A 12,485-nucleotide genomic window follows, 5' to 3' on the forward strand; every position below is an offset into this window, starting at 1 on the left:
TACAGTTATAATAATGAGTTTTAATTAAGCAATATGTTACCAACCAAGAGGAGATGGCTAATAAAGGCCTAGCAGCAAGTTTTCACTAACACTGTTTTTAGCGTCGTAACTGTTTTTAGGTGCACATCTTGGTGGTGTTGAGTGCATTCATACTGTTAGGCAGCATCACTACCAATAAGTGTTCTTTTGCCAGTTCATCCTATCTTCGTACAGAGGCAGGAGAAGGAAAATGTATATAAATCAATGGTCTTACACTAGTCCCCACTGTGTGCTCGGCACAGAGTGTGCTGCCCCTCCCCAGGGCTTATGCAAACTGTGACCAGGAAGAAAGGTGGCTGTGACCCCACTCACTGGAAGCGGGGTTTTGCTAGGATTTGCACGGTTGGCCTGCCAGAGGAAAAAGTAGCAGGGCGGTCTGTGTCAACAAGGCTGAATCTCTGCTGCAGGTGGCCAGGGGCCCCGGGAGCCGGCAGGGAGCCGCAGGCAGGAAGGAAGCACACCATTCTGAGCTCATTTGCCATCAGGTTACCGAGCCATTTGATTCCGCGTGTGTTCAGAGCCTTCAGGATTGACAGATGTGCAGACAGAGCCAAATTAGATTCTGCCTCTTTTTATTGGACTTACCCTGAATCGTAGGGTGTCTTTGTAGATCGGATTGCCAGAGATAACCAGAGAACCTCTTTAAAAGTGGCATCTGATCCCCTGCAGTCATGGAGGGGATCATAGGAGAAAGGGAACGTGTGTGTGAACCACACTGACACTTAATTACGTCTCATGTTAAGAGCAGCCTGAATCAGTTTTCTTGTATCCAAGGGATAAACAGATTATTTAAGGAGAAAAAAAAATACCAACAGGTCACAAATTCGTTCCAGGTAGTCAGCACTGTTAGTGACAGAAATGTGTCTCAAAAACAGTTTTTCAAAAGCGTACTTTACTTTGGTAGGGGGCCTAATGAAGCACTGATGTCAGATGAGACACTGTGGACGTAATATTTACAGATCCTTACGTGGCAGGTCACGGCTCCAGCTGTCAGCGTATTTAATCTGGAAAGCCTGTGGCCTCACGTGCACAAGCGAGTTCCAAGTCTGCACTTGTGGTTTGTGTGTGTGCACCGTGCTTCCCTCGACCCTTTGGAATAGTCATGAGGCCGGTGTTTGTGACACTCCGTCCCTGCTGGCCGGAGTGGGGGGCAGGGGGAGCTGACCCGGCACACAGTTAAACAGGAGACAGACAAGAATCAGTCTCTCAGTGCTCGTGTGCTGTTCCTCACTTGTCCTGGCTGCTCCAGAGAGCGTCTCCCTAACTGTGGCTCGTGCACCTTGCTGTTTTTGGCCTTGTTTGGGACATTCCCTCTGCCAGTGGCTCCTCTTACGGGGCCTGGTATACATCGTCCTTGTCCTTCAGGCCCGGCCGCAGCTGTCTTCCTCTCAGGAGCACCCTGTCCCTTCACAGCTGTGACAAACCCAAAGAGCCTTCATGGCAGAGGCTGTGTGGGTGCAGGTGCCATCCTAGAACTAGGATGCTTGCACCCGGGACTCCGGCCCCTAATTCATAGCTCTTACCCAGCGCATCTGGGCAGCGTCTCCTCCAGCGGTCCAGTGAGGCCGGAACATGGTAGCGGCCCCGTGCATTATTGGAGGAGCTGCAGTGCCTTCTGCTGCCACACGGTGGAGTCCAGTTGGGTGACTGGTGCCCAGGGAAACTTTCTCGAGAACTAAATCGAGGTTTACATCCGGTACTTTTGGGTCAGTACCACACTTAATGCAGAGAACCTTACGCTCCTACCTGAGCACCTGGCTGCTGAACAGTAGATGCTGCGAGCCTGAATGTGATGAAACGTAACATGGGGAGGCAGCGTTTGCCCTCATCTTGTGCTCACGTATCTGCAGACACACGTACCTGTGGTTGTGGTCTGCACAGAGCGAGTCTTGAGTAACGGAGTGGCAATGGGAGGAGACGCTGGAAAAAGGACTTAGGAACAGGCTAACTGGGCTGAAGAAGGCCGTGACGGTGCTGAGGGGCTTTGAGGTATTTGAGAGTCGGCCCTGTTCCGAGAACCTGTCCCCTCCTTCCTCCTCCATGTGGGTCTCCCCTCCCCCGGCCATTGCAGAATCTCCCAAGGCCTACTTTGCAGTGGGGAGAATCTGCTGCCGTTTTGGGAATTTCCAACTGTATCTCTGCTGTTACTTGAAGGGCCTGGATTCCCTCGGAGAACATCCAGGACATCACGGTCAACGTCCACCGGCTGCATGTGAAGCGCAGCATGGGCTGGAAGAAGGCCTGTGACGAGTTGGAGCTGCACCAGCGCTTCCTTCGCGAAGGAAGGTTCTGGAAGTCTAAGAATGAGGACCGAGGAGAGGAGGAGGCAGAGTCCAGCATCTCCTCCACCAGTAACGAGCAGGTGGGTGTCCCCGTCAGTCACGGTGAGCGTGAGCGCTGCCAGTGCACGTTCCGATGGTTCTCCTTCCTTTCGTACAAAGGGGTAACGGGCTCTGCCAAAGGTATCAAAACCAGTTCAGGCAGACAGATAAGCAACCTGCTCCTGCCTCTCTTCCGTAGGCACATTAGTGCCCACCACCACACCTGTGCGGGAGTTCCGTGGGTGGTGACCACGTGGCCGCAGGTGTGCTAAATGCAAAAGGGGGCGGGTTACTCGCTTCTTCCCTGTGGGCCATGGCCAGTGTTGTCAGCACAGAAGTGTTTCACGGCATCTGGAGTAACGTGCTGTTGTTTTTATGATGCCCACAGCTAAAGGTCACTCAAGAACCAAGAGCAAAGAAAGGACGACGTAATCAGAGTGTGGAACCCAAAAAGGAAGTAAGTGGCCCGCCTTGCAGTGTCCAGGTGGCACTGCGACAGGAAGTATCTCCCAAGTTATGGTCAAGACAGTTGGCTCCAACGTACGGCACTTGTGAAAAGGCACTGCCGTCAGATAACATCAACCAGGTTGGAACCCGTCTTCTATCAGTAGAATAAGCCACACACAAACCAGAAGTCTCCTATCTCAGACCAAGTCTGGCTAAGTGGGAGGGCACTTGGCTGCATTTCCTGCAACTCTGCTGGTTTTCTAGTAGCATGATTAAAAACAAAGCACTTGTCCACTACATCAGTTGGGTCAACATTGAAAAACTGGAGGAAACGAGGGTTAAGCTCAGCCTTTTAAAATGATATAGTCTGTTAATGCTCTAAGTCCAAGGATTAATCTTAGCACAATTCCAAATACTTGGTGAGAAGTGGTTTAGAATTTTAGGATATCTGTTAATGATCTAGTCCAAAGAAGTGAGTCTAAACTGATAATGGTTTAAGTTTTAAATGATATTTTTGCTTAGGCTACCTGAAAAGCAAAGACCATAGTATTATATGCAATGACATTATAAATGAAGATCCTATTTAGAATTACCGTCTCTATTAATTGAATGGAAGTTTTGAGGGTTTAATTGTGGTAAAATCTGCATAACAGAATTTCCCATCTTAATTCCAGGTTTCTTAACCGTAGTTTATTACGTGGCTATTTATGTGTATCGCTATGTTTTTATCCTAACAGAGCTTGTTCTTGAACTGGCGGACTGGTGGCTTTGTTTCACATCTGAGCACTGTCCTTATCCTTTAGGAACCAGAGCCTGAAACTGAAGCCGTGAGTTCCAGCCAGGAAATCCCCACGATGCCTCAGCCAATCGAAAAGGTTTCTGTGTCCACTCAGACCAAGAAGTTAAGTGCCTCTTCACCAAGAATGCTGCACCGAAGCACACAGACCACCGGTGATGGAGTGTGTCAAAGCATGTGCCACGACAAATACACTAAGATTTTCAATGACTTTAAAGACCGAATGAAGTCTGACCACAAGCGAGAAACGGAAAGAGTTGTACGAGAAGCTCTGGAAAAGGTAAAGCCCCCCTCCCCGCCCCAACGAGGACCCTGAGTGTGATGAGAGTTTTCCCGTGGTGGGTTATTAGCAGCTTTCACATGGGCATCCGCCAGGCTGCTCCTTTGTAAAGCCAGGAACATAATAAGACACCTTTGATAACATTTCAGTTAATAGTAATAACTTGTGTTTCTTCATCGAAGGCGTTGGGAGCTCTTGATGGGTTGGAGGGAAGAGGGGTATCCTCGAAGTAGACGCAGTGTTAGGGTTCTCTTCAGGGTGATGGTCCGTGTGAGCTGAGGGCAGACTATTACGGGCTGACCTTTTCATTTCAGCTCCGTTCCGAAATGGAAGAGGAGAAACGACAAGCTGTAAATAAAGCTGTAGCCAATATGCAGGGTGAGATGGACAGAAAATGTAAGCAAGTAAAGGAAAAGTGTAAAGAAGAATTTGTAGAAGAAATCAAGAAGCTAGCAACACAGCACAAACAACTGATTTCTCAGACCAAGAAGAAGCAGTGGGTAAGTATCCGTGTTTTTCTGAAAATGTACCACCCAGTGTACTGTAGATGTGATGAAAATCCGTTCAGGAAGACATATGTGGAATGTGCAAAGTTCATACCTGAAGTAAGATCAAATGTGAAATCACCAGCTTTAATTAATTTTAAAATTTTTATTGAAAAGTCCTCTCATCTGTGAAGCCACATGACGAGTATTGCTCAGGATTATTTTGTTAAATTGGGATTGTGAAGTGTCAGTACAAATTCAGCACATCTAGTTCACGTGACATGTCCGCTGTGCGGGGAACGTATGTGGATAGGCTGGCCGGCTCTTCCGTCTGCCTGTAACTCCTGGTAGCCAACCTCTTGGTCGTGAGGCTATAAATGTCAGCATCCCAACAGCAAGTTAAAAATTTTCACATTTTGCTGCCCAACGTTTATCCATTAGACTCTTTTCAGTCGGTTTACTTTTTGATCGTAACAGCTCACTGGTCTGTAACTCCACTTAGAATCTGACGAATTGTCCCCTTTCACAGTGTCCTGTTTCAGTGTCTCGTCTTCCCCTAGAACAGGAGCTCTGGGCGCATGTGTCCACCCATCTCAGCTAACTGGTGGTGGAAACGTTTTACTCCCAAAAACTCATCACTTGTTTTTTAAATTTTTTTTAATGTTTATTTATATCTCAGAGACAGAGTGCAAGTGGGGGAGGGGCAGAGAGAGCGGGAGACCCAGAATCCAAAGCAGGCCCCAGGCTCCAATGGGTTTGAACCCACACACTAAGATCATGACCTGAGCCGAAGTCAGATGCTCAGCCGAATGAGCCACCCACGCGCCCCTAGCTTGTTCTTTTTGATAAGTAACTGTAAGAAGTTTTGTGATTCTTCATTTGATCCAGACTACATTTTTTAAAATATAATTTATTGTCAAGTTGGCTAACATATAGTGTATACAGTGTGTTCTTGGTTTGGGGGGTAGAGTCCCATCTCTTACATACAATACCCAGTGCTCATCCCACCATTTTCTGAAGAAGGTCTTTACATTACAGTAAATGTTTCCTCAGAAAAGTAAACATTATAAATACTCTGATAAAGAAAAAGGGGAACTTCACATACAATTCAGGAGAATCTGTAAAGATGACCTGATAGGAAAAGCAGATGAATGAGATAAATATCACTAGATGGGAATGAAGGTGTGCTCAAAATAATGACCAGCACGAAGCCCCAACACTACGTCCATGATTCTATCTTCATGCAAAGACTAGAGAAAGCTAGAAAGTGGGCAGTAGATATATGGGAAGAACCCCCATAAGTTTACTAAAGGATCAAAATGGGAGAGGAGGCTGGAGTAGGGAATGAGGACACTGCTTTTTCTACTATGTTCCAGCTGTGAACGAGCAGAAGCTGTGCTGTTAGACCTGCTGTTTATCTGAGTCCACACGGAAATAATGCTATGCAGTATTTCCTTTCTCAGGGATGAATGGTGCTCTGCTGTGTGTACATACATACTGCATCTTCTCTGTTCACCCATTCGTGGATGGACACTTAGTGAATGCGGGGCTATGGGTATCTTTTCAGTATCTGGATTTCATTTCCTTTGGACACATACCCATATGTGGGATTTGCTGGATCAAAGAGTAGTTTTGTTTTTTTATTGGTTGAGGAGCCTCCACACTGTTCCCCAAAGCACCTGCAACACTTTGCATTCCCACCAGCAGTGCACGAGGGTTCCCCTTTCTCTGCATCCTCGCCAACACCTATTGATTCCTGAGTTAATTTTAGCCACTCTGACAGGTGTGAGGTGGCATCTCATCGTGGTTTTTATTTGCATTTCCCAGATGATGAGAGACAGGGACCTGCATAGATCTTTAGAATTTTTTTAAATTAGGTGATTGGTTTTTTTCCATTGAGTTGTAGGAGTAGTTTATTTGGGGCCTGAACCACATATGTCAGATACAGGATTTGCAAATATTTTCTCCCATTCCATAGGCTGCCATTTCATTTTATTATTTCCTGTGCTGTGCGGCAGCTTTTTAGTTAGATGTGTCCACTTGTTTAGTTTTACTTTTGTTGCCTGTGCTTTTGGTGTCAGATCCAAAAAAATCATCGCCAAGACTGATGTCAAGGAGCTTTATTGCCTGTTTTCTTCTAGGAGGTTTATGGCTTCAGGTCTTACATTCAAGTCTTTAATCCATTTTGAGTTAACTTCAGTGTTTGAGCAACGAAAGTGAACCTAGTTTCATTCTGCTGCACGTGGCTGTCCAGTTTTCTGCCTTTCATTGACGAGACTGCCTTCTTCTGTTGTTCTCTTCCACCCCTTTGTTGTAAACTCCTCAGGCGGACAGTGCAGGTTTATTTCTGGGCTCTCTGCTCCACTGAGCTGTGCATCTGTTTTCATATCAACACCAGATTGCTTTCATTTATACCCATTTTTTAAATGAGGAATTTTATGAGCTTATGAGATTATGAACAGAGTGACTAAAGAAACACTCTGCTTGTCATGTCTGGTAGATGGGTAAATACAATTAAATCTCACATTACAAAATAATAGAACGTTGCCGGACAGAAAGTATGTAGGTATGCCAAAGTATTTCAGATGCCAGAAAATGGATGTTAAGATGAGATACTAACAACAGAATGTAGTACGGATAGTACACTCTTGGAATACACCCACAAAGAAAGGGAGAGATCAAGAATGAAGGAGTGCACGCCTAAATAAATGTCAGGGTACTTGAGAGAAAGGATGGCACTGCCTAAGACACGATTTAAAGGTGGGGAAATGAAGAAAGAAGTTAAAACACCTGGTCGAGACTCACATGAGTAATTAGCACATGCCCAGGATTTAAACTCAGATGGGATTCATTTCAGCTGTTTCCAAAATTAAAACATGCTGTCCATGCTTTTCTAATAGTAACTTTACTGAAATTGCAGTAAGGATCACAGGAGACATCTCAAAAGATTGATTTTGATAAAAAAGCACAGCGTATGCAATGAGGAAGAACGAGGGTAGAATCTTAGGTACCACAATGTAGACTGCTCCGCCTGGTCCCATCCCTGGGACTCATCCACCTTTATAGGTCATTCTGTCTGTATGGACCACCTCCAGGTGCCGACACCAAGTGCATCCTTCTCTTCCTCGCCAGTACTGGTTCATCCTCACTGTGTGTGTCTCGGGTCTCACTTTTCTGTTGCCAACTCAGCTTGAAACTGTAGTGTTTATGTTCCCCGAGTCCAAACAGCCCAAACTAGATGAATTCTTCACCTTTGTGTAGACCAGTTTTTCACCCTCAGTTCTGTTCACATTTGGGCCAAGAATTTCTCGTACACAGGCTGCCCTGTGTACCATAGATGTTCAGCAGCATCCCCGGTGTCCACCAGGAGTACCTGTTCTCCCCACCCAGGTTGTGACAATCAAAATGTCTCCAGATGTTGCCCAATAAGATGAAGGCTGAGAACTGAGCACTAGTTTCGGGTCAAAAGTGACCTTGATAATAGCATATCCAGTGGAGAGATACAAGTGAAAGAGTGCCTTCGGACTAAGAAAGCAAAGAGAATAATTGGAAGTAGGAAGTTTGGCAATTCTTGCAAGGAGTTTGTGAAGGGGAGCAGAAAAACAGGGGGGTCGATTGAAAGAGATGTGAGATGGAGTATTTTTTAACTGTGCTTAAACACACATAACAGTGAAGACGGTAAATTTTAAGTGTGCGCTTCAGTGGTATTAAATATACTCCTGTCGTACAACTATTACCACAACTTTTTTACCTTGTAAAGCAGAAACACTTTACCTGCTAAATAACTCACGCCCTGCTCCTGGTAACCACCATTCTGTTTTGTCTTCACGACCGCGACCGTTCTAAGTATCTCTTATAAGTGTGAGCAAATATATTTGTCCTTTTATAACTGGCTATTTCACTTAGCATTATGCCCTTAAGATTCATCCCTGTTGTGGCACAAGGAAGGTATCTTTTCTTTTTCGGGGTAAATAATGTGACACTCTGCATATGCACTGCACTCAGCTGTGCGTGTACTTGCCGATGGACGCTGGGGTTGCGTCCATGTGTTTGCTGTTGTGAATAATGCTGCTCTGGACATGGGTGGACACATCGTTTTGAGACCTTGCTTTCAGTTGTTTTGGGTATGTAGCCAAAGTGGGGCTGTGGAATCTTATGGTAATTCTGTTTTTAAGTTTTTGAGGAAATACTCTACTGCTTTCCACAGCAGCCATACTATTTTACACTCTTACCAACAGTGCACCATACATGGGGTTTCAAATTCTCTCCCAGATAGTAGCCATTCTGACAGGTGCGAGGCAGTATCTGATTGTGGCTTTGATTTACATTTCCCTGATGATCAGTGACATTCAACATCTTTTCATGCTTATTGGTCATTCTTGTATCTTTGGAGACCTGTCTCTTCAACTTCTTTGCCCATTTTTGAATCAGGTTGGTTGGTAGTTTCACAGGTTCTGTATCTCTTGTGGATAGTAATTGCTCACCAGATCCATGATTCACAAATGTTTTCTTTCAGTCTGGGAGTTGCCTTTCTACTCTGTAGACCGTGGCTCCTGTCGTACAAAACTTTAGAATTTTTATGAAGTCCACTCTCTTTTTTCTCTTTTGTTGCCTGTGTCCTTGGTGACATCCAAGAAATCATTGCCAAATCCAGTGTTGTGAAGCTTTGTGCTGCATATTCTTCCAAGAGTTTTACTGTCTGGGGCCTTACATTTAGGTCTTTGACCGATTTCGAGTTAATTTCTGTATGTGCTGTTAGGGAGGTGCCCAGCCGCCTCCTTTGTGTGTGGAGATGCAGTTTTCCCAGCTGTGTTGGTTGAAAAGACCGGGTTCCCCGTTGAGAGGTCTTGGCCCCCTTGTCAGAAACCCTTTCATTGTATACGTGAGGGTCTCTTTCTGGGCTCTCTCTTCGATTGCATTAGTCTGCATGTCTGGTTATGCCAATGCCACGTGGTTTGCCTACTCTAGCTTCGTGTAGTAGGTTTGAGATGAGGAAGTGTGAGTCCTCCAGTTTCTCCTTAGTTTTAGACTATCTGGGTTATTTAGGGTCCACTGAGATTGCACGTGTTATTTCAGGATGGGTTTTCTATATGAGAAAAAAATGTCAACGGGATTTTGATAGGAATTGCACCGAATCTGTAGATTGCTTTGGGTAATACGGACATTTTAACGATATATGAATTCTTCCAGTCCACAAACATGGGATGTGTTTCCACTTACGTCTTTACTGTCTTTCAGCAGTGTTTGGCAGTCTTCATCGTGCAAGCTTTTCTCCTCCTTGGTTAAGTCTGTTCCTATTTTAGTTGTCTTTGATTTGAAACAGAATTTTTTTCATGCTTTCCTTTTGAGATTGCTCGTTGTTCCTGTTAGAAATGCAGCTGATTTTAGGACCTTCCATCCGCCTCCTTTGCTGAATTCATTTGTTCTCATAGCTTTGATGTGGAGTCTTATGCATAGAAAACTCTAAAGATGGAGCCATATACAAACCAGGTAAGTTTAGTTCTTTTCAAGTAGGGGTGTCTCTCTTGTTTGCCTGATGCTGTGGCTGTACTTCCTGTAGTTGAATACAGGTGGTTAAAAGTGGGTGCCTTCTTGCCTTATTCCTGACTTTAGAGGAAAACTTTCAGTCTTACTGACTCTGATGTTTGCTGTGGGTTTTTCATATTGTGGCAGTTTCCTTCTATTCCTCTTCTGCTGAGTGATTTTTATCATGAAACGGTGTGTTGCATTTTTGTCTGATGCTTTTTCTACATTAGCTGAGATGATCATGTGTTTTTTTTTCCTCATTATGTTGATGTAGCATATTACACTGATCGATTTGGTGGTGTATAATCCTTCTATTCTCCTGAATTCCATTTGCTAATATTTTGTTGAGGATTCTATCCCAGTGTCCATAAGCCATGTTGATCTATAGATTTTGTTTCTTGTAGTGTGTCTGTCTGCCTTTGATATCTGGGTTATGCTGCATTCATAGCATGAATTTAGGGAAGTGTTTCTGGGGTGTCTGGGTGGCTCAGTCAATTGAGCATCTGACTTCAGCTCAGGTCATGATCTCGCAGTTCTTGAGATCGAGTCCTGCGTCAGGCTCTGTGCTGACAGCTCAGAGCCTGGTGCCTGCTTTGGATTCTGTTTCTCCCTCTCTCTGCCCCTCCCCTGTTCATGCTTGCTCTCAAAAATAAATAAACATTAAAAAAATTTTTTTTAATAATAAAGGAAGTGTTTCTGCCTCTTTGCAGTTTTTGGAAAAGTTTGGGAAGAATTGCTATTAATTCTTGTTTAACTATGTGCTAGTATTTAGCATCACCAGCAAATCCAGTGCTTTTTTTTTTTTTTTTGAGATTTTTTAATTAATAATTCAGTCTGCTTAAATTTGAGTTAGTCTTAGTAGGTTTTGTGCTTCCGGGAGTTTTTCCATTTTATCCAGGTTATTCAGTTTTCTGATGTGGAATAGTTAATGGTACTCTTAGAATCCTTCATATTTCTGTAGAATCCACAGTAAGATTTCTGATCTTAGGAATTTGAGTTCTCTCTCTTCTTAGTCCATCTAGCTAAAGATTGTCCATTTTGTCAATGTTTTCAAAGAACCATCTTTGGATTTCATTGATTTTTGTCTGTTTTTCTGCTCTAATTTATCTCTGCTAAACTCTTTATTATCACTTCACCTTGTAGGACTTCACCTGAGTACTTCTTGCAGGGCAGGTCACAAGTTCCCTCAGCTTTTGTGTATCTGGGAATGTTAAAATTTATCCTTCGCTTTTACAAGGACAGTTTTTCTGAATATAGGATTCTGCATTGACAGTATTCTCTTTTAGCACTTGGAATATATCAGTCTTCTGGCCTCCTGGTCTGGTAAGAAATCTGGTGGTGATATACTGATGATCCTTTGACATGTGACAGTTTGTTTCTTTGTACTGCTTTCATGATTCTCTTTTAACTTGGGCTTTTGAAAATTTGGAGAAAATGTGTCTTGATGTGTGTCTCATTGAGGTCATCTGACTTGGAATTTGTTGAGTTTCTTGGATATTTACGTTCATATCTTTTATCGGATTGGCAAGTTTTCAGCCATTATGTCTTCACATTCTCTCTCCGCGTTCCTCTCTCCTCCTGGACTCCCATAAGGAGTATCTTGGTGCATTGGATGGTGTTCCCCAAGGTCTTTCAGGTTCTGCTCATTCTTCTTCTGTCTTGTTAATTTTCCGTTGTCCTGTCTTCACTCAGATCTGTCTTTGAATTCCTCTAGAGAATCAGTGTTTTGCTTTAAAGGACTTTTCAGTTCTGGATTTTCTTTCTCATTTCTTTATTTTAGAGCATGAGCGGGGGAGACAGGCAGGGGTGGGGGATGGGGCGAGTCTTAAGCAGGCTCCATGCTCAGCACGGAGCCTGACACGGGGCACAATCTCACAGGATCCCAGGGTTAAACCCTGTTAACTTTAACTCTCTCCACATTTCTCTTTAACACTTGTCCTAAAGATACTCAAAGAATTAGATAACATCTCTGCCATTAAGGGCCTTTTCAGGGACAGCCTTTTTCTCAGTACGCCTTTGTTATTTTTGTTGTTATGGTTGGACACTGGAAGCTAATAACGTGGTAACTCTAGAACTCCTTTCTCCCCTCTTCAGCTTCGCTGATTTTTATTGTAGGCTTGGTGCTGAGGATCAGTTTGAGGCATAAACTTAAGGACTTTTTGGGTCTTTTCTGAGTGTTTCCTTGAACATGCACTCTTATGTGCAGTTAGTTTTACATATACACTGTTGCCACCATGCAGCTCGTGGTAGGGGGCAGCGGCTAAAGTGCTAAGAGCTGAAATTGACTAAAATTAACCAGAAGTTACTGTCCACAACTTACCCTGGGAATAGCCAGCCTTCAACAGACTCCATAGTTGCAAAATAGTTCCTGAAGACTGATTCTACCAATGCAGTTGTCCACATGGGGAGAGATTCCTGGTGCTTCCTGCCCTGCCATCTTTCCAGAATCCTCTCTATTTAGGTTCATATGCTAATGGGAATGAGCAGTAGAGGTGAGAGGTTTCTGTGCCAGGTAAGCTCACATTTGCTGCTGACTAAATGCTGCAGCTTCCATTGCCCTGTTGTTCCTGCCGTTCAGCTTGGTGCATAAA

The 12,485-nt window shown here is 44.2% G+C and overlaps 1 protein-coding gene across 13 annotated transcripts in view; it reads left to right on the top strand.

Annotated features, from left to right (window-relative positions):
- ZMYND11 (zinc finger MYND-type containing 11) overlaps positions 1-12,485 on the top strand; it is a 133,668-nt gene that overhangs the window by 118,972 nt on the left and 2,211 nt on the right. For 8 of the 13 annotated variants that reach the window (XM_060659427.3, XM_078450512.2, XM_060659428.3 and 5 more), the window contains 4 exons: positions 2,194-2,401; positions 2,749-2,817; positions 3,611-3,883; positions 4,198-4,383. In XM_060659427.3, coding sequence (XP_060515410.1) covers positions 2,194-2,401; positions 2,749-2,817; positions 3,611-3,883; positions 4,198-4,383 — 736 coding nt within the window. Of the gene's footprint in view, positions 1-2,193; positions 2,402-2,748; positions 2,947-3,610; positions 3,884-4,197; positions 4,384-12,485 lie in introns of all 13 variants that reach the window. The other 5 variants (XM_060659421.3, XM_060659420.3, XM_060659419.3 and 2 more) reach the window with 1 other exon arrangement.

Source organism: Panthera onca, chromosome B4 (genome assembly GCF_046562875.1).
Source record: "Panthera onca isolate mPanOnc1 chromosome B4, mPanOnc1 haplotype 2, whole genome shotgun sequence".
NCBI lineage: Eukaryota > Metazoa > Chordata > Mammalia > Carnivora > Felidae > Panthera > Panthera onca.